Source organism: Lampris incognitus, chromosome 1 (assembly GCF_029633865.1).
Source record: "Lampris incognitus isolate fLamInc1 chromosome 1, fLamInc1.hap2, whole genome shotgun sequence".
NCBI lineage: Eukaryota > Metazoa > Chordata > Actinopteri > Lampriformes > Lampridae > Lampris > Lampris incognitus.
The window spans coordinates 28,384,384-28,406,563 of NC_079211.1; the positions used below are offsets into that span (position 1 = coordinate 28,384,384).

Consider the following 22,180-nt stretch of genomic DNA (forward strand, 5'->3'; position numbering starts at 1 on the left):
ATTCACTTTTATTTTTCCTTTCAATTTGATTGCTTTGGTTCTGTTATCCACTTGTTTGTCCTTGCTAAGCACTGCAGTGAGTTGAATTTACAGTATGCTCACCATTTTAGCTATTGTGCACTTTATTGTCCCTCCCCATGCACCATTGCCACTGCCTGAGACCACTTCAGTGCTGTACCGTGATCAAATTGATCCGTGAATTTTATTCTATAGCTCACCAATGATTTCTATGTATTCCGGTCATGTTGAACTCTAGTGCTCGATCACATTCTTTACAGCCATCACTGTATGAGTGAACAAATAAATGATCATAAAAAGACCAATAATTTTCCCCACCTTATTTATTTCCTAGTTAAATGCTGGAGGAAATGATTTCACTCAAACATTACATAGAACAGTCTCAACATATTTACTTTGGACAGGGACAGATAAAAGGATTTCAGCTAATGACTAAGCAAAGCTCAGTTTTATTTTCTCCTTCCTGCCAATATATATATGCTAAATAGCATCATAACCGACCTGATGTCTTGCAAGAGTTCAAAATGTAAAAAAAAAAGAAAGACTACAGAGGAAATAGTTTTATACAACATAAAATACTTCAGTTCCCGATGTATTTTCTTCTTGGTTCACTCAAGATGATTCCTCCCTCTATCATTGCTTTCCTGAAGTACTGGACCTATCAAACACAATGGACAAAGAAGTGTGGATCATGTTAGACAGTGGTAGGTGGTAATATGAATGTACACCAAAGAGTACAAAATGAGGGGGGAAAATAATTTTAGATTGATGAGGTAGACACCTATTTCTGTATGCATGCATCGTATGGTATTTTATTCTCAAAGAAATTGCTGCTTGCACTCACAGAGTCAGCGCGATATTGCCAGGGGATAGCCCTATACACCATCCTAGTGATGCCGGCCTGACGACAGCGGTGGGCCAGTACTTCACCCACTGCCTGGCACGCAGCCACACAATTTGTGGTAGGTAACGCTTGCTTCACAGCCCATTCTTTGGTCGAACAGGAGAGCACCGGGAGTGGAGAATTGTTGGAAAACACTTCAGCAGTCACATGGTGTTGGGTACGAGAAAACACCAACCTAAAATGACAAGGAGGGGGGGCCTTTACAGGGCAAATTCTGTACAGCGCACACTGGGAGGGGGGGGGCAGTGATGGGCAAGTAACAGTGTAGAGAGGAAAAGAACATTCATACTTTTTGAAAGGACCCCCCCCCCAAAAAAAGCGTACACACACCTGTGGTAGAACTGTCTGTGGGGCCAGGTTGTTTTCCATCCCCTTTCCTTTAATGCTAGAGCCATTTGCTCGAGGTTGCGTGGGTTTCTGTTGACAAAGGTTGGATTCACTGCTTCGTCGTCTTCAGCAATCGGCTTGGGCTGGACGGCTACCTGGCTGAAACATCGCACTGAGGGCAAAACCCAGTATGAGTAACTGAATTTGTGAACACACATCGGGGTCCTAGGACATTTGTTTGATCCTAGTCTGGCAAAAGCATGACGCCAGTATGTGAAGCTCTGTCAGGGACAAAGCGTTACGTGTCGGGCATAACACACCGAAAAGTATGACAAGGTGACATACTACATCAAAAATACCTAAGATAGAGTATTTTTTATTAAATGTGTAATTTAATTGACATTACGCTAAATTTACCTGATTTCAAAGACTGACTTACAGCACCAATCTGTTGGCACCGCTGCGTTTGACCCAACAGCAGCCGCACACTTCGAGTTAATCTGCCCACAAGTGCCATTTCCACGGCACTTCTCTCCTCACATAAAAAAAGGTAAATCGTTACAATGCCGAACGGTCAAACTGTAGATCTTAATGAAAATTATATTGCGCTAATCATACTTGTCTTAACGCGCATAGCGCCATATTTGACTTTCAGACAACATCCGTTTGCGCCTGAGTGAAGGTAGCACTGAAAGGAACATGCTGCAATCGGTCTAAGGTTCCGTTTACTTTATTCGTTAAGTACAACTTGCGCGAACTACGGGGGAGCCAGGGGAGCTTGGCTCCCCTTAATAAGACATGAGCTCCCCTGAAAACATGATTTGTGAATTTTTGGGGGGAGGGGGGGTCTCTAAAATATTGACAATATTTCTGTGTCTTCATCATGGATAATGTGTAAAAGAAATGTTTTTTAATAAATGTATTTCTAGTTTTTCCCCTTATCCCACCCGATTAACCCAATGGCATATGGCCGGAACTCTTGTCGAATAACTCCCCTGGCTCGCGTTTCCTCAGGAAGGAGATAGTCGTTACACCAGCTTCCTTCAAACTTGTTTCGGTTGCTCTCGCTCTTTTACACGCTGAAGCCTCGCGTGGATTGCATCACCTTCAGGCGCGAAGGAGGCGTAGGGAGAACGCTTTCAGTTGTTTGGCTGCAGGCGCCCGGGTGGGCCAGAGGGGTCGCTGGAGAACGACGAATCACCGAACACTACACCGATCTACACCCACTACCCCTCGGGTAAGGGTGGCCTAATACATGCCTTACCCCGTGGACGCTCTGGCCGTGACCGGTTACGGCGAGTCTGGGATACGAACCTCCCAGCCACATGACGAGCGGGTTGCAAGAACGGCGGTTTATTCCGCTCGGCCACCAGAGCGGCGATCATGTGTAAAATTAGGCTATTATTGATGCATGATTCATACATGAGGATCACTAATTCATTTTTAATAAGGATACCGGCATGCATGCAATGCTTTTTTTCTTGTTTTGCCCCCCCTTTTTTTCTCCCCCAGTTGCACTTGACCAATTACCCCACTCTCCGAGCCATCCCGGTCACTGCTCCACCCCTTCTGCCGATCCGGGAGGCTGCGGACTACCACATGCTTCCTCCGATACATGTGGAGTCGCCAGCCGCTTCTTTTCATCTGACAGTGAGGAATTTCGCCAAGGGGACGTTGCGCGTGGGAGGATCACGCTACCCCCCCCCCAGTTCCCCTTCCCCCTGAACAGGTGCCCCGACCGACCAGAGGAGGCAGTAGTGCAGTGACCCGGACACATACCCACATCCGGCTTCCTACCTTCACACACGGCCAATTGTTTCTGTAGGGACGCCCGACCAAGCCGGAGGTAACACGGGGATTCGAACTGGCGACCCTCGTGTTAGTAGGCAACGGAATACGCTACCCGGACGCCCCGTGCACGGAGTTCTTGCCATCAGCATCGAAGCGTGGCGGCGCAATCAGAAAAAAACAAAAACTCTTAGTCCCACTCAGCCTGCGTGCCGAATCGCCATTATTCATTTCTATTTTGTAGTCAGCATACAGATAGCTATGTCAAAAAGAAAACGAGGGAGTTTAGTCGCAAATGTTGGATTAACTAAAAAAAAAAATCTAAGCCAATCGAAGAGAAACCCGAGCAAAAGGCGTCTTCTACACCCGACGCTGATGCTACACCTGCTGGGATTGCTGTCAGCACAAACACACCCGCCAACGCCCGGTGTGACAACGCAGGACAAGCCTACAGAAGAAGCTAAAGATGGGGGTAACAACTCGAAAGAGGAAGAGGCCGATGTTGAACAGAACCAGTTGCGCAAAGAAATCTACAAACATCGTGATAACATAGCACACAAAAGGGCAGCTGAAGTCGCGGCAACCAAGCAAAAGGAGATTCTGCCAAACAAGGTACCCGAAACCAATTCCAAGTTAATGGAAGAAACAGCGACTTCATTCAGATCCGCCTATACGGTGGCCAAGAAAAAGCCGGTTTATAAAAAGCTCCCTCCTTTGACGAAGCTTCGGGAGCTCAATGGCGCAAAAGTAGGCACTGTACACAAGTCGGATCACCCGTGTGCCGCAATTGTGGGCCATATTGCACAGCAAATGCGGAAGAAGTTTGTTTCAAATATTAAAGAGGTCGGTTCAAAAATCAGCATCACCATTGACGAAAGCACAGTACGCGGACGTGCTTATCTAATTATATACGTGAGATGTGATGTGGGTGAAAAAGGAGATGTGGACAATGTATTTTTAGACATTGCAGAACTGACACGGGGCACAGATGCGGAATCAATTTACAACATCTTGAGACAGAACTTTCACCACACGGGATTAGATTATGGGTTTGGGGGGAAACACCATCAGCATCGCCACAGATGGGGCTTCAGTTCTCACCGGCAAAACCACTGGAAAGGCTTAACGCGATTTCCCAAACGTTCAGTCCATACATTGCCTGGCCCACCGCCTTGAATTGGCAGTCACTGACTCTCTCAAAGAGGTTGCTGGATGTAACCACTTCGAGTTTTTTTTTAATCTCCAAACTGTATTCTGTACCACCAGTCCGCAAAGGACGCGAGATTGCTTAAGGGAGCAGCTGCAGATCTAAACGTGCAAATTTTGAGAATCGGACAGATATGCAACATCAGGTGGGTGGCGGGTAGTTTTAATACTGTAAAAGCAGTCTGGAGTAACTACCCTGCTTTAGCGCGCCACTTCAAAACCGCAAGCGAGGACGCATCTCGCAGTGACGCCGAGAGGAAGAAATTCCTGGGGCTACACAAACACCTCACACAAACTGGGTTTTACTGGATCTGGCTTGCATGAAAGACATCCTCTGTGAGCGGCAGGGCCTCTCACTGAAACTTCAGCAAAGAGACATGTCTCTAGTGGATGCCAGTCGCCACATTCAGCAGACTATTGATATACTGACAGCCATGAAAGCGAGTGGGGGTAAATCTACACTGAAGGCCGAACAGCGCACGTCCAGGGCCTGTTTAAAGATGTTGAACTCCTTGAGGGCAGGGGCAAGATTAACCGGATCCAGTTTTATCAATCTGTGATTGACAGTCTCACAAAGCGAATACCAGAATCAGACCTTGTCCAGATGCTGAAACCTCTGGATACGCACTTTTGGCCACAGGACCGCAATGCATTGATCCTGTATGGAGGAAACGAGGTATGGGCACTTGTTAAAACACTTGGCGAACCAGCCAGAGAGGCAGTTGAGGAGTCCTGCGACTGGAAGTTACAAGATAAAGCACCTGGCAAAAAACGCTGGAAAAGCTTTGTACAGCAATCAGGACATACCTTCCCACCTCATCTGAGTGTGAGAGGGGGTTTTCTGCAGTTAATAATACTGATGGCAAGACCTGCAATAGGTTGCGTAAAAACAGCCTCTCATCGCTCCTTTTTGTGGCTCTTAATGGACCCCCTTTAAAGAGATTCGACCCAACACCCTTTATCACATCTAGGATTAAATCAGGTCATCGCCAGTCCACATCATGGGCTTCTGGATGAACAGTAAAGGCAGCTGATCCCAGGCCTCTGGGTTGCTTCTGTTTTAAAGTAAGGGCTATTCCCAATTAACTGTATTATTCACTGTTTGCAGTGCAGAAGAGAGGTGAAGAAGAGAGTGCAGGCAGGGTGGAGTGGTTGGAGAAGAGTGTCAGTGGTAGTGAGACCAGCTGTGTTGTATGGTTTGGAGATGGTGGCACTGAAGAAAAGACAGGAGGCAGAGCTGGAGGTGGCAGAGTTGAAGATGCTAAGATTTTCATTGGGAGTGACGAAGAAGGACAGGATTAGGAACGAGTATATTAGAGGGACAGCTCAGGTTGGACGGTTTGGAGACAAAGCAAGAGAGGCAAGATTGAGATGGCTTGGATATGTGCGGAGGAGAGATGCTGGGTATATTGGGAGAAGAATGCTGAATATGGAGCTGCCAGGGAAGAGAAAAAGAGGAAGGCCAAAGAGGAGGTTTATGAATGTGGTGAGGGAGGACATGCAGGTGATTGGTGTGACAGAGGAAGATGCAGAGGACAGGATGAGGTGGAAACGGATGATCTGCTGTGGCGACCCCTGACGGGAGCAGCCGAAACTGGTAGTAGTAGATTTCGCCTGTATCAATCCCTTGTGTATGTATCTGAAGATTTTTGTGTTGTAGTGTTGGTATTCTATGTTAAGTACACTGAGAGAGCCACGAAACTGAAGTCAAATTCCATGTATATGCAAACCTACATGGCCGATAAACATGATTCTGATTTTGATTCTGATTAAAGTCAAGTTACGTTAATTTGTATAACCCAAAGTCACAAGGTACTCTTGAAGGGCTTTACAACCACTACAACATACATCAATATATGACATACGACACCCTCTAACCTTGGATCCTAGACCCGAATGAGTAAAAGCTCCACAAGAAAAACCTTATTAGGAAAAAAATGTGGGAGAAACCTCAGGAAGAGCAACAGAGGAGGAATCACTCATCCAAGGTGGACAGACATGCAATAGGTGCACAAAATGCACAAATTACACAAAAATAACAATTATAATGTAACATCATAGATTACACACATATCAGGTAATGCAGAACACATACAACTGATGCATAAAATGTAGCAAATTTAAATCTACTGGGTAATAAAATTGTAAGTAGAGAGTGCAAGGCAAATTTAGTGAATCTGTGACCATCCCAAGACAACGTCAGGCACCCCACAGATGCAGTCAAGAGCCGACAGGACCCCACGCCACAAACCCAGCTCTGCTTCATGGAGCCCTGCATTTAAAATAGACTTCACATTCACACAAGAGGCAGAGGTAGCTTAAATCTCCAGGAGGGTGGACCTGTGACCAAGGGAAGACAGGACAAACAGGTTCATCAGGTGATTGATAGAGAGAGAGAGAGAGGTAATCCACGTTCATCAGACAGTCCATAGAGGAAGAAATTTGGTCCTGATTTGTCTCTATTCATTCACCTGATCAAATTACAGACACTGACATAATTTACTACAGTGAACACAATTGATTATAACAACAGTTTATATAAGTTGGCATGTAGGAACACTCATGTTAAGGTGCTCTGCAACAACAACAATGTTTAAAAAAGATTTATCTGCTCTTGAGCTAAGACCGTTGTGGAGCTGTACTTGGCTAAGTGTACATGACCCATTGTGCACCTCGTTTGCACAGAGAACTGGGACTGCAGACAGCGATATTCAGAGCTCTCCTTTACAATGCCCTCTGCATGACTTAACAACTCTGCCTGGATGAAAGAAAGAAAGAAAGAAAGAAAGAAAGAAAGAAAGAAAGAAAGAAAGAAAGAAAGAAAGAACAAAAGAAATCGCAACCTCCATGTTAGGGAGTGCAGAGAGAGAGGCAAGATTGAGATGGCTTGGACATGTGTGGAGGAGAGATGCTGGGTATATTGGGAGAAGGATGCTGAACATTGTGCTGCCAGGGAAGAGGAAAAAAGGAAGGCCAAAGAGGAGGTTTATGGATGTAGTGAGAAAGGACATGCAGGTGGCTGGTGTGACAGAGGAAAATGCAGAGGACAGGAAGAGATTGAAACGGATGATCCGCTGTGGCAACCCCTAACGGGAGCAGCCGAAAGTAGTAATAGTAGTAGTCGTATTAGCACTGTATTGTATGTGATGGGTGTTGATGAGGACTGGATCCCTTGTAGGCAGCCTGGCCTATTTCTGTTGGTATTTACAATGCTTATGCAAGTGTGTGTTGTTACAGGCTGGTTTGTTGATATGTGACCCTCACATTTGATGTCTTAATTGTACCAAGAAATTATTGTGCTCATCTGTGTGTGATGGGTAACTTTAACTGTTATTGATCAGGACTCAATCCCTTGTAGGCAGGCTGGCATGTTCATGACCTATCCGTGTCTTACTTGTGCCAAGAAACTATACAGAGTATACTGTGCCCTGCTTTAGTTGGCCGTATTGTAGCATACTGTGATGTTTGGTTTTGATACCCATGTGGAGGTTTGATGTGGTCATTAACTGATTGTTATATTATGTTGCTATTGTTGAATTCATGGTTCACCTTATCCAGACAATATGGAATAAAGCCAGGCCACATTACATGAGTCAAAATAAATTTATTTTTTATGTTTTCAATGAACAGATCACAGTTGCTCACAGCAAGAATGTCCTGGGTTCGAGCCCCAAGGTAGTCCAACCTTGGGGGTCGTCCGGGGTCATGCTCTGTGTGGAGTTTGCATGTTCTCCCCGTGTCTGCGTGGGTTTCCTCCAGGTGCTCTGGTTTTCTCCCACAATCCAAAGACATGTAGGTCAGGCGAATCGGCCATACTACATTTTCCCTAGGTGTGTGTGTGTGTGGGCCCTGTGATGGCCTGGTGGCCTGTCCAGGGTGTCTCCCCGCCTGCTGCCCAATGACTGCTGGGAGAGGCTCCAGCATCCCCACGACCCTGAGAGCAGGATAAGCGGTTTGGATAATGGATGGTTGGACATGCCTAACAGAGCACATTCCTAACAACATGGCGCCCCCGTCGCAACATACAACGTGGGTGACATACTTTCACATTCTCTATATATCAGATGTGCTGACATAAAGCAAGTATAGGCCTACATGCTTGCAGCTATAAATATCTTTGCAACAAGAGTCACAGTCAGCCCTTTCTTTGAGGCACATGCAAGCAAACACCCTTCCCCCCCCGAAAAAAAAAAAAATTGAGCTCCCTCAAAAGCCATGGTATAGTTCACACACTGGGTACAAGCTCATCTGAAGCCCATTGACAGTGACATGAACTGAGTGGAATAAGTGCTTCAGTATTTACATCTCAAAAATACAAGCCAAGCAGGGGTTCCTGTCTTACCCTTTTATGACCAAACTAATCAACTATACATAACAAATAAATAAAGCTCAACGTTAGATAATGCTTGCAGGCTTGACGCATAAAACTACACGAAACTTCACACAAAAAGCAGGGAGTTTCTCTTTAATTTCATTTTACGCCAGAATTTATCACTGTGATTGTGCAAACAGGCAAAGACAGGAATAATATATAGTGAAACTTAGTTCAAAGTCACGGTTTAGCAATGAATCACAACATCTGTCCAAAAAAAAAAAAAAAATCTTGACAGGCACTGTGCAATTATCTGATGAGGCTACAAAAATACTTTTGTTGAAAAATAGCAGTTGTCCATGCTGGGCACTACACGATAGTGACGACACCCATAATCACATCTTTGGTTTGTGACAAGTTATTTGGATGACATCCTGCTGCCAATCAAAGAATCCCACAAGCTCTCTTTTTCAAGACCAATGTAAATACATTTCCTTGAACCTTACAGAAGAATGATGAATTGAAGTGCTCCCCTTTCATGGTAACCACCTTCAATTCAGGCTCATTCAATGAAAAAATAAATGCAAACCGTAACCATTTCCTGAGTAAATGAACCACAGACTGCATACACACAGTGGGAATAAGAAAATCTAGAATAAAAATACAGAGAAGCAAGATGAAGGATACAAAAAGTGTTTTTCATTGGCGATTATACAAATCACAAGATCGGTACATTAGACTTGTGTATCAATATGCAGAAATAACAGTTTATGCTCAGGTCATTGTGCATTTGAATTTAACCATTCCTTATCTATTTTTTTTCCTTAACCAAATTACAAAGAAACACTGAAGCAGACAAACACCAGAGAAAGATGGAAACAAAAAAAATGCTCTGAAATGCATAAGAGGGCAGCAAGCACTCAGTAAGATACACTGATTTACATAACATTTTGGCAAACATAATTATTATTATTATTAGACTGATCACACAGCAGCTGTTGCATTGATCAGAGATGAGAAGGAGAAAGGGCTCAGTTTGTAGCCTGTCCCACTGTAGAACTTGTTCTGGAACTCCACCCTGAACGAGAGAAGAATGATAGCATACATTAACTCAAAGCTGATATCTTTTCCTATCCCTTCTCTCCCTAATATCCTTGTCACAAATTCTGTATACTGTACATTTTTCCATCCCCTCCCTCTATATATTCTCAATTTTTAAGCACTTCCTTGCATCACAAGCTGTATTTTTGAGAACCCATTCCCTGCTATGCCAGCTTTTCCTTCTTTTAATCCACTCTGTCCCTCTTGTCCTCACCAGTGCAGACGGAGGGCGTGCAGAAATGCTGAAAGGCCCTCCATGACCAGCAGAATGGAGACGGTCAGAAGAGAGAAGAAGAAAAACACCACGAAAAGGACTGCAGATCCTACGTAGCCCTGCCACCTCAGGGCAATACGCATTACCATCACCCACAGCACCTCTGACAGCTCTGCAGAGGAACATACACCAATCATCAGGCAGCCATCATGTTGATATTGGAGGGGGGGATAAAATGAGTGTTGTGCATGAGTAACTGACTACAAAAGGATTGTATTAGTGTTTTGGCATTAGAGAGGAAGTTGGCTGTATGGTAGCCTTTGAGAATGTCACATGAGCATAAGGGTGCATCCAGGCGAGTGACTTACGTGCATGTGCCAGGCTGAGAGCCCAAAGTCGGAGGTAGGAGGCGGTGTTGGAGATACAGCCTAGGCAGTACTCTATGGTGTGGATGGCCTGATGCATGAACTCATTTGCAGCGTCAAACTCCTAAAGATAATCGGATGAAAGGATTGGGGAAAAAAAATAAGACAGGAGTACACCAGATATGTGACAAACAGTTAAGTTACTAGAGTTTCTTCTTTACTTCCTCTTGATGGTTCTGTCCCTCCACTTCCCCTTGTCGGGCATTGATACAACCACTGTCAGCTAGGAGGGGACTTCTCTCCTCATCCTAATGTGACAGAGAATAAAAAAAGAAAAATGTATTCATATATCGCTGCGTTTTCTGTCAGAGGAAAAAAAGCCTTGTCAGACACATTAAAACACTGTCTTACTACATGTTGCCTTCTCTTCTTGTGTGTGATGTACTCATGGGTTGGCTTTCCCAGCAGCAGAACAGGCACAGAACACACAGCTAGCACAACCAGGATCTTCTGAACCACCATCTGCACAGAGAATGTTTGGGGGAATAAAGATCTTTAAAAGTATCCCACGTTGACCCAAGTGGACTGTCTTGAAGAGATGTTTGTATAACACACGCATGCGCACACACACTGAGTAGTGTTAGGGGATATGCGACCTCAATATAAACAGGTGCCTGTGCGTTTTTGTAGACTACACACCTGTCCCTTATATAGGGGTGGATTGTCTGCATTTTCTGTGAAGAGGAACATGTCTATGAAATGGATGAGTATGCTGGGGGCAGTTTTGGACTCAGCCGGAGTGAAGGCAATCCACTTGTACACCACCATGAAGACCAGGTAGCCAAACAGGCACAGCATGAAGAACAATTCAGGTATCAGCACCAGGAACACGCTGCTGATCTGGCGAAAGTGCCTGAGGAAAAATAAGAGATGGTAAGCATCAGAGAAGGAGATTAAGAAGACCAGGTAAAGTAGCAGAAATTCAGAATAACATGGAGAGAAATATAGATATTAAAGGGATTATGAACACGTGTGTTCATCATGGGGTTATAATCACTCAAGTAATCCAATATGGTTACTTACATGTAGTTGAATAAAGACAGGCAGACTCCAAAAGTCATGTGGATGACACCAATAATGACAGACATCTTCATCTTGTAAGAGTTGAGGAACGTCAGTTTGTTGTTGGACATGCCCCAAATCTGGCAGGGACACAAAAAGCAGGTGAGGATGGATTTGGTGAGCAATGAGATGAGATGATGAACAACTAGATACCAGAAAGAATGAAAGAAAATGGAAGAGACTAGTTTGAAAAGGGGAATAAAAGGAATGAATGGAGGCAAAAAGGATGTGGAGATCCATACCGGGTCAATGCCAAAAGGATAGGGGCTAGAGAAGACACCATCAACGACAGGGTCCAAGGACAGATGCTGGTTTCCGGCAAGGACTGATGCACTAAAAGGGGTAAAACACCAAGTATAGATATGGGGTTGTAGACAATGTGTATCTAAAAAAAAAACAACAAAAAAACAAAACAAAAAACACAGATCATTATGATGGTGTTTTTTCCCCCCCAAATTGTATCTGGTCAATTACCCCAATCTTCCGAGCCGTTCCGGTTGCTGCTCCACCCCCTCTGCCAGACCGGGGAGGCTGCAGACTACCACATGCCTCCTCCGATACATGTGGAATCGCCAGCCACTTCTTTTCACCGGACAGGGAGGAGTTTCACCAGGCGGACATAGCGCGTGGGAGGATCACGCTATTCCCCCCAGTTCCCGCTCCCCCTGAACAGGCGTCCCAACCAACCAGAGGAGGCGCTAGTGCAGTGACCCGGACATATACCCACATCCAGATTCCCACTCACAGACACGGCCAATTGTGTCTGTAGGGACGCATGACCAAGCCGGAGGTAACACGGGGATTCGAACAGGCGATCCCCATGTTGGTAGGCAATGGAATAGACTGCCACGCCAGCCAGACGACCCCATTATGTTTTTGTTTTGCATGTGTGTGTGTGCGCACACACGTGTGTATGTGCACTTGTGTATGTGTATACACATGTCCTCACTTCCATTTGTTGCTCTCAAACATGGGGCCAACATGCCATGCTGAACTGAAGGGACTGAGGCCCCTGCTGAAGCACTCATTATAGATGGCCCCCGTGTAGACAGAGAAGAGACCCATTAGCAGAATCAGGTACCGACCTCCAAACATCATTCTCCAGATCTGAACCGAAGAGAGATAAATGACATGGTGCCGTATAACCAATTCCCAATCCAACAGATCTTGCACTCCCTAAATAGCCCCATTTATTAAACAAAAGCAAGTTTCTGACTATGTTTTGAACAATAATTCACATGGAAACTTTTGCCAATGCTCTGTTTCAACTCTCTACACAGATTTCATTGTACCAGCATTACATGCAACAGTTTTACAATGAATTAAATAAATTACAAGTCATATTCAAACTCATAAGCTGCAAATGATTCCAATTAATTTATGGTGAACAATTCAAGGATATATCTGAAGATGTACTCAACAGAAATCAACTCTTCATATATGCATGCCATCTAAATAACCTCATTGCTGTTGTTCTGAAGTTTGGGGTCCTTCTCCTCCAGAACCATCCAGAGGGCAGCCACGGTCATCAGTAAGCCATGTCCAACATCCCCAAACATCACCGCAAACAGGAAGGGGAAGGTAATTATCGTGTACACCGCTGCAAACGCACAAAGAGAGAGAAGAGGCTTGATGATTTATTATAAAAAAGGGAACAGTGTTTGGCATAAATGGTCTCCGGGTTCGAATATGTACAGCGTGTGATCCCTTTTTGGGTGCACCTTTCAAACCCATTATCCCAGCTATCAGTGAGGATATAAAAATTCTGAGGTAATGCATTACAACAAGGGTGCATTAATTAACATGCACTAATAAGCATTAACTAACAGTTAATCAACAGTTAAGTAACCCTATTAACGTGAGTCGATACAGTAGTAGGCATTAACTAACCCTAACCCTAAATCTAATAAGCATGAAGTAGCTGTTAAATTTCTCTTGTTAACATTTATTAAAGGTTTACAGGTTAATTAACATTAGTAAATGATTACTTGACACATTTGTTAACTGTTAATTAACGCTTAGTTAATGCTTATTACTGGTTAATTAATGTACCCATATTGTAAAGTGTAACCAAATTTTACTGTAGCATGGTGCATGTAGGTTGAGGTATACCTGGGTTGACTTCACGGTAGCTGGCCACCCCATAGGCATCCACGATGTTTTGGAAGCCAGCCGTGAAAGAGTTGATGGGGAACAGAGTTGGTGGAGGGGTGGCGGAGGGAAGGCGGTTGTAGAAGGAGTCTACCCCACTGCCACTCTTTCTCTAGAAATGGAAGGTAAATTTAGGGTAAATTTAAATAAATAAATAAATAGAATGGGACGACATATTAGACACACCAACCTTCACCAATGAAGGCCTTCATTTTGTGCTGCAGCTGCATGGCTAACCATGATATGGGCCACCATGTCTTTTTCCCCCCCTTTTCATCAAACCAACTACATGCCGGTATTTGGTTAACATCTGACAATGACGAGCTCAGTGTGTCTTGTACACCATAGACAAAAGGTGTTGACTGTCCACACATTTTAGAAAGCTTACATTTTATTGATATTAAGTGATGCTTAGGGTATGGCATATGTGCGTCAACTTCTGGATTGGAGCCAAGGACATTTTTTTTTTGTAGGATTTTCCCCCCCCTTTTTCTATCCAGTTGTAGTTAGCCAATTACCCCACTCTTCCAAGCTGTCTTGGTTGCTGCTCCACCCCCTCTGCCGATCCGAGGAGGGCTGCAACCACCACATGCCTCCTGCAATACATGTGGAGTCGCCAGCCGCTTCTTTTCACCTGACAGTGAGGAGTTTCGTCAGGGGGACGTAACGCGTGGGAGGATCACGCTATTCCCCCAGTTCTCCCTCCCCCCTGAACAGGAGCCCCGACCAACCATTGGAGGTGCTAGTGCAGCGACCGGGATACATACCAACATCCAGCTTCCCATCCGCAGATACGGCCAATTGTGTCTATAGGGATGCCCGATGAAACCGGAGGTAACGCGGGGATTCGAACCGGCAATCCCCCGTGTTGGTAGGCAATGGAATAGACCGCAACACTACCTCGATGTCCCCAAAGACATCTTAATTAAAGAGTTATGAGGTACCCTTATTTGTAAGTCAGCAAGTAAACTTAAAAACGTCATAATGCTGGCATACAGTTTAACCCAACGTTCTCTCCAATGCGAACAGAAAGTTGTAAATTACGACTGTTGTCTGTCCACCTTTCTACCAATCACACCTTCAGTTCACAGCTCCCTCCATGTAGCCAACCCTCTTCCCCTCACTCACCCCTCCTTCTCGCAGGGCGCTCTGCAGTTCGGGCAGCTTAGTGACTGGACACCAGGCCTCGGCGATCAGGCACTTGTCAGTGACGGAGGGGCTGCAGAGGTTCAGCACCATCTGGACGGCCTTGCACTTCTGGACGCGCACCTTCCATTGGGGCAGCACAGCCACTGCCCGCATCAGCAGCTGCTGCAGGAAAGCCTCTGTCTGGGACAACACCTGAGGTGGGTTGGTGGGACAGGATGGAATTAAGGATTGAGAACAGTGAGTTTAATTGACAAGTTCTCGGGGCAGTCTAATTTGTGCAAGCAGGATGCTGATGTCACAGCACAGAAGACTATGAGGCAAATGCTGCTGACTGCACTGACAAGTAGACATTGTGCTCTCATACTCAGGAGTTTCCCTTAACTGATTTGATGTCTTCAATTCGGCCTTGGAGTCCTTGGAGAATTTCCTCTCTCTCAGCAGTGCTCTCAGGGTATACAAATGTCTGTGTGCGGAAGCTGTGTGTGGTATTAAGAAATACCAAATTCAAAATGATGTTCAAGAGGTTCAGCAGAGTAGCATGTAAAACCAATGTCAAACAGATGCGTTTGCTCACCAATCACAGATCTTCTTGACTTTCTGCCCGATCTGATCTCCCCAATAGGAAATAAGGAACACTGTCCATTGTACCATCTCCCCCTGTGAATGAACAACATGCAGTCATAATACACCACCCATAATCACATTAAATATCACATGGCCTCATGCTCCGCTCTGAAAACAAGAATTATCTCAATTTCTATTAGTTATTCTCCTCACCGTATCAGGGTGCTCCAGTCGTCCCTCCATTTCTCTAAAATCTACTATGATGTAACCACGACAAGCCCGCCATAACAACCGTTCGAAAGAGGGGACTTTCCAAGGATGTACCACTCCTGCCACAAAACTTAAAATTTGAGAAAAAGGAGGGTGAGTGGGTTAAAAAAAATAGACAAAGGGACAGAGAGAAAACACAAAACAGATTGAGAGAGAGAGAGAGAGACAGAGATCACACTGTGTGACAGATTATGTCTATTACCATCATCATGTCACACTGTGCTACATGAGGAGATGACAAGCTTGGATATCAACCTAGCCTGATTGTACAATTGCCTGAAATTCTGATAACACGCTCTATATTTGGCTCAAAGCTACGTCAGCCAAAAGAGCCAAGGTGCGAAGTGGGCATACCAATCTCAATTATGGTGTCTGTAAAAAAATAAGATGTTGCTGTGATTCAGTGTTTTGCATGGGAAAAACATAGAAGAAAATTAGCTAAGAAATTGTTCCACTCAGTCACTTTCTATTCACCAACATGCTTTTAATTTACAATCATATTCTGCACCACAGGCAGGACAACTTTTCTGAATGTTCCAAATGGTCACCAGTCGCTGGGATTGGCTTGGCCGCTCAACACAAAGGAGTCCAAACAATCCACACTACTAGAACTCTGTCGCAGCCAAAGACCATAGACATAGGCCTTGTAACACTGAAAAAGCAAAGATTTAAGAAAACATCAAGGACCCAGGATTTAACCCATAATGCAAGATGTCTATTTCAAAAACATGATGTCATTTGGGCTGAAACCATACAGTCTATATGGGCCAAAGGCACACAGGGACAGACACACCCAGAGAGACAGACAGACACACTCACACGAGAGAGAGAGAGAGAGAGAGAGAGAGAGAGAGAGAGAGAGAGAGAGAGAGAGAGAGAGAGAGAGAGAGAGAATCTGTCTTGCTGTAGGGAGTGCACTGTTGCATGAGCCAGGTGGCCATTTGCAGGGGAAACAGGAAAGCGGTGAGCACTCAACCAGAAAGAAAGAGTCGCACGCACACACACACACACATACCAACATGCCTCTACCAACACATGGACACAAACACACACGCACGCACACACACGCATACTCTACTACATTTACCAACCAATCTATGTATCTAATGCTCCATCTATCTATCTATATGTACACTATATGGACCAAAATATTGCGACACCTGGCCATTACACCTGCAGGAGCTTTTATGACATCCCATTCTAAATCCATAAGCATTCATATGGAGTTGCTGCAAAGGGGGGGGACCAGCTACAGCTTCCACTCTTCTGGGAAGGCTTTCCACAAGATTTTGGAGTGTGTCTGTGGGAATTTTTGCCAATTCATCTAGAACAGCATTTGTGAGGCCAGGCCCTGATGTTGGACGAGAAGACCTGGCTCGCAATCTGCATTCTAGTTCATCCCAAAGGTGTTCGATGGGGTTGAGGTCAGGGCTCTGTGCGAGCCAGTCACGTTCTTCCACACCAAACTCACCCAACCATGTCTTAATGGACCTTGCTTTGTGCACTGGGGGCACAGTCAAGCTGGAACAGAAAAGGGCCCTCCCAAAACTGTTCCCACAAAGTTGGAAGCATAGAATTGTCCAAAATGTCTTGAAGCATTAAGATTTCCCTTCACTGGAACTAAGGGGCCTAGCCCAACCCCTGAAAAAAGACCCCATACCATTACTGCTCCTCCACCAAACTTTACAGTTGGCACAATGCAGTCAAGCAGGTAACATTCTCCTGGCATCCGCCAAACCCAGACTCATCCATCGGACTGCCAGACAGAGAAGAGTGATTCGTCACTCCACAGAACACGTTTCCACTGCTCCAGAGTCCAGTGGCAGCGTGCTTTACACCACTCCATCCGACGCTTGGCATTGTGCTTAGTGATGTAAGGCTTGCATGCAGCTGCTTGGCCACGGAAAACTCATTCCATGAAGCTTCCGGTGCACAGTTTTTGTGCTGATGTTTTTGTGCTGAAGTTTGGAGCTCTGCAGTTATTGGGTCAACAGTGCATTGGCGACTTTTACGCACTATGGGCCTCAGCACTCGTTGATCCCGCTGTGTGACTTTATGTGGTCTGCCACTTTGTGGCCGAGTTGCTCTTGTTCCTAAACACTTCCACTTTTCAATAATACCACTTACAATTGACCATGGAATATCTTTTTTTTTTATAAATTTATTTCTAGTTTTTCCCCTTATCCCACCCGATTAACCCGATGGCATATGGCCGGAACTCTTGTCGAATAACTCCCCTGGCTCACATTTCCACAGGAAGGAGATAGTCGTTATACCAGCTTCCTTCAAATTCGTGTCGGCTGCTCTCGCTATTTTACACGCTGAAGCCTCGCATGGATTGCATCACCTTCAGGCCGCGAAGGAGGCGTACGGAGAATGCCTTCAGTTGCTTGGCTGCAGGCGCCCGGGTGGGCCAGAGGGGTTGCTGGAGAACGACGAGTCCCCGAACACTACACCGATCTACACCCACTATCCCTTGGGTAAGGGTGGCCTAATGAATGCCTTACCCCGTGTACGCTCTGGCCGTGACCAGTTACGGCAAGTCTGGGATACGAACCTCCCAGCCACGTGACGAGCGGACTGCAAGAATGGCGGTTTATTCCGCTTGGCCACCAGAGCGGCCTGACCATGGAATATCTAGCAGGGAAGAAATTTCACGAACTGACTTACTGCAAAGGTGGTGCTATGCGAATACCACGCTTGAATTCACTGAGCTCTTCAGAATGACCCATTCTTTCACAAATGTTTGTAAATGCAGACTGTATATCTAGCTGCTTGATTTTATACACTTGTGGCAATGGGTCGGAATGAAACACCTGAATTCAATGATTAAGAGGTGTGTCTCAATACTTTTGTCCATATAGTGTATGTCTGCCATTCTGCATACCTGTCTTGTCTGTCTGTCTACCTCTTCATTATCACATGGCATTGCAATCCCAGATACAAGCTATACAAAGGAACTGTTGGATTGTGAGGAGGCTGTAAGAGGAAAAGGGCTCTACCTGAGGTGGACATCCTGTCGATTATCAAAAATGCTTTGACTCTCCAGTGCAGAAGGTGGTGCCTATGGGAATGATGGCCCCAGGAAAACAAGATAAACTGAGTTGGTTTAATGTCTTGCTGACCTATGACCCATGTCATGAGATAAATAAAAGTGAGTGAGATAGTGGCAGAAGAATTGGGAGATGTAACTCTTACCGCCTGCGAGGCTATAAGGGAGTGGGTTTGTTTCAATACTCCCCGATACTGGCAGAGCTGGGTCAGCTGGGCCCTCAGGCTGTCTCTGTTCCTGGACACCTGGTGGAAGTGGGAACAAGGAACACACCTGAATGACTAGTTTAAAAGTTATAATGTCATCTTGATAACACGCCGACGCACTGATGAGAGAACAGAGGGTCTTTCATCTTCATCAACCCAACACTGTTCCAGGAGCCTACCTCTCTGAGCTCTCTGGCCAGCCTCTCACTCTCTTCTTCTATGGTAATCAGCTCACGGGGCTGGGGTGCCGAGGGTGTTGGGCAAGGGGGAGAAAGGGGACACTGCAAGGGCGGTGAGAGAGAACGGTTGATCTCCTGCTCCAGGAAGGCTGTGGGTGACATAGAAAAGTCAGATAAAGCAAGTGGTGGAGATAAAACTGAGAGGATAAAAGATGACCATGGGGAAACAATAACCAAATGTACGGCCCAACTTAAAACATACTGAATGTCTTCTCAAGCTCTTCACATCGTCTGACCTCCCCCACGAACTTCCTCTGAAAGGCGTTCACATTGGGATTCAACTAATTCAGTGGAGAAGGGAACAGACAAAAAATCACACAGTTACTCATAAATCATCTGATCAAAGTAATGGGACTTTTAAAAACATGTTGGGCATCCAGGTGGCGTGGCAGTCTATTCCGTTGCCTTCCAACACGGGGATCTCTGGTTCGAATCACCATGTTACCGCCGGCTTGGTCGGGCGTCCCTACAGAAACAATGGGCCGTGTCTGCGGGTGGGAAGCCGGATGTGGATATGTGTCCTGGTCACTGCACTAGTGCCTCCTCTGGTCGGTCGGGGCACCTGTTCAGGGGGGAGGGGGAACTGGGGGAACTAGCGTGAGCCTCCCACATGCTACAGCCCCCTTGTGAAACTCCTCACTGTCAGGTAAAAAGAAGCGGCTGGCGACTCCACATGTATCGGAGGAGCAATGTGGTAGTCTGCAGCCCTCCCTTGATTGGCAGCGGGGGTGGAGCAGCGACTGGGACAGATCAGAAGAGTGGGGTAACTGGCCGGGTACAATTGGGGAGAAAAAAGGGGATGGGGAAAAAACATAGCCATTCTCTTCCAAATTTAGATCCAAATGGATGATACCTTTTATCATGAAACTTTGATCAGGGAGGTGGGTTAACATACATAAGGACAGCATTGAATTTAACCCATTTACAGGCTAAGCCTTTTAACTGCAGGGAAATGCTCACAAAGAACCAAAGCTAAACATTGACCAACTAGTTTACCGAATCAAGGAGACTTATTGGACCTAGGGCAACAAGCTATCACATTTGTTGCCTGCCCCCCAAAAGATTTAAAGATTTTAGCAAACTAACTGATTTGACTCACGTCTCTGAACTCGACCAGGCCCAGCTCTCCAAGTTCACTGACACAATTGTAAGCCGAGCCAGACTGGAGGAAGAGCTGCACCAGGCACACCTCCTCGCTGCGAAACATGGAGCCCATCACTGCCTGCAAGACACCAAGCAAATGAATAGCTCATGCTCAAGATTCTCCTTGTTAGCAGGGTGATGCCACTACAGCCCTCACTAAAATGAATAAAAGAGAGGAGCAAAGAGAGGAGCAAAGAGGGAGTAGATTGTAGACTGAATAGTTAAAAAAAATAGATCAGCAGTCAGTGAAATTGAGGAAGGTCAGGAAGGTAAATACAGCAGCTGCCACAGTTCAATGGAAAACAAATGACTGGAAATGGAAGAAAAGGGAAGCAGGAGGTTCCCACCTGTTCTTATGACTAAGAACGATTGAGGGGAATTTCCATCCTTGCACAGACATGTCTCTGACAAAATAGTTCACATTCGTTCACAATGTTAATTTACCAAAATACTGCGATAATTCAGTAGCATTGAAAAATATGGTTTGGCATCGTAAAAGTAGAACCTTTACGGTAAAACTAATAATAAGTTTCAATTTTTACTCCCCCCCCAAAAAAAGAAACTGTCATATCGAACAAGATCGAAAAATGCGCCAGACTTGCAAAAACTACTCGCCAACGAAATGCAAAGTAAATTCAATAAAACCAAACACCCGTAAGCGGAAAGAAAGTGAAAGAAAATTGAGATTTCCCACGTAAACCGCTTGCTTAGATCATTGCCTGTGTTGTATCAGCTATCATTTGTGCGTCGCTTTGGATAAAAGCGTCTGCTAAATGAAATTGGAAATTGGAAACCACTGCTAAACAGAACTATTTTCTTGCAATGACTAAGCCCAGTTGTGTAGTTGAGAGTATACACAGGCCCACCTCTTTTTCTGTCAATTTACAGTATAATCACCTATCAGCCAAAAAGCCCTTGAAATATATAGTATACCCATTTTCTCCTTATACCCACCATTTCTCCTTATACCCACTTTCTCCTTAGTGAGCCACCCATCTAGGTCGCAGTATACTTACTTCTTCAACGTCCACTACACCACTCAATAGGTTTGAGCCGCACTACAAGTTCTACATTTGCTGCAGCCTACACTAGTCTTCTTTCGCTACCGGGACAACAGATCCGTACTGAGGGAGTGCCCAGAAAAGACGTGTTTTCTATGCAAAACACACCAGAACAATCCAATCAACATGGTTTGGAAACGGCCGTCTTCACTCAGTATTAAAATTTCGGAAAAACGAAATCAAATCATCTGCGCTCCTCACCACAATAACTTCAGACGAACTCTCACCTGTTTCTCTCAGTCTATCCGATGCGATATCGAAAAGAAACAGCGGTCGACGGTTGTGTTTATAAAAACTTCTGTCGGTGGAAGCGGAGCCATGTGACTCACACTTCCGATTTCCGCAAGGTCACCTGACTTCACAGTTCCACGTGACCGTTCATTCAGCCTGGTGGAGGCCCATAACCAGATGTTTTTGTCTCTTTAAACAAGTAGACGTACACAAACGTTATTGATAGAGAAACAGTTGTGTTATTTCAGATAAACAGTGTCGGGGGAGCGCATTGAAATAAATACACCGGATACATAAATTAACTGTTTTCACAGCTTTTTTGTCTTTGAAGTGGAATTTGTGTATTTGTATGGTCTCGGTATGCTTTGGATTTATGTATATGTTTGGCTAATAGAATGAATGAATGCATGACTGATAGTTGTTTTTGATACTGGAGGAACTGCATTTCTGAGTCACTGACAACACACGTCTGTGGGACAAAATTACCCCTTATTTGACTTTAAAACATAATACACCATGGCCCGGAATTTACTCTTACCTACTCTGTGGTAGGAAACATCAGTTGTTAGTTAAGCCTCACTGTACAGTAGCTTAATGAAGTCCAACTAATCTTTAGTGTTTCAGTTGTGCCTTTTGGTTACATACTTTAGGGCAGAAAGTTGTATACCAAATTCCGGAAAGTTGAGTCAGTTCATCAGGACACAAAGTTTAGTGGGAGAACTTTGTGTCCAGATGAACTGATTCAACTTCTGGAATT

The 22,180-nt window shown here is 45.1% G+C and overlaps 2 protein-coding genes across 2 annotated transcripts; both read right to left on the reverse strand.

Annotated features, from left to right (window-relative positions):
- Positions 1-329: 329 nt before the first annotated feature.
- mrpl18 (mitochondrial ribosomal protein L18) lies at positions 330-1,917 on the reverse strand. Its single transcript, XM_056282424.1, has 4 exons — positions 1,667-1,917; positions 1,253-1,421; positions 863-1,097; positions 330-676 (listed from the first exon to the last, which is right to left on the reverse strand). Exons 1-4 carry the CDS (start codon positions 1,764-1,766, stop codon positions 599-601), a joined length of 582 nt encoding a protein of 193 aa, XP_056138399.1. The 5' UTR covers positions 1,767-1,917; the 3' UTR covers positions 330-598.
- Positions 1,918-7,570: 5,653 nt separating this feature from the next.
- tcirg1b (T cell immune regulator 1, ATPase H+ transporting V0 subunit a3b) lies at positions 7,571-21,515 on the reverse strand. Its single transcript, XM_056293153.1, has 21 exons — positions 21,420-21,515; positions 20,088-20,210; positions 19,191-19,269; positions 18,929-19,077; positions 18,690-18,788; positions 18,494-18,555; positions 15,435-15,561; positions 15,232-15,314; positions 15,040-15,133; positions 14,637-14,849; positions 13,470-13,620; positions 12,818-12,957; positions 12,307-12,464; positions 11,600-11,690; positions 11,319-11,437; positions 10,935-11,148; positions 10,647-10,757; positions 10,457-10,543; positions 10,239-10,359; positions 9,871-10,042; positions 7,571-9,633 (listed from the first exon to the last, which is right to left on the reverse strand). The coding sequence occupies exons 2-21, from the start codon at positions 20,202-20,204 to the stop codon at positions 9,540-9,542; spliced, it is 2,481 nt and encodes an 826-aa protein (XP_056149128.1). The 5' UTR covers positions 20,205-20,210; positions 21,420-21,515; the 3' UTR covers positions 7,571-9,539.
- Positions 21,516-22,180: the final 665 nt, after the last annotated feature.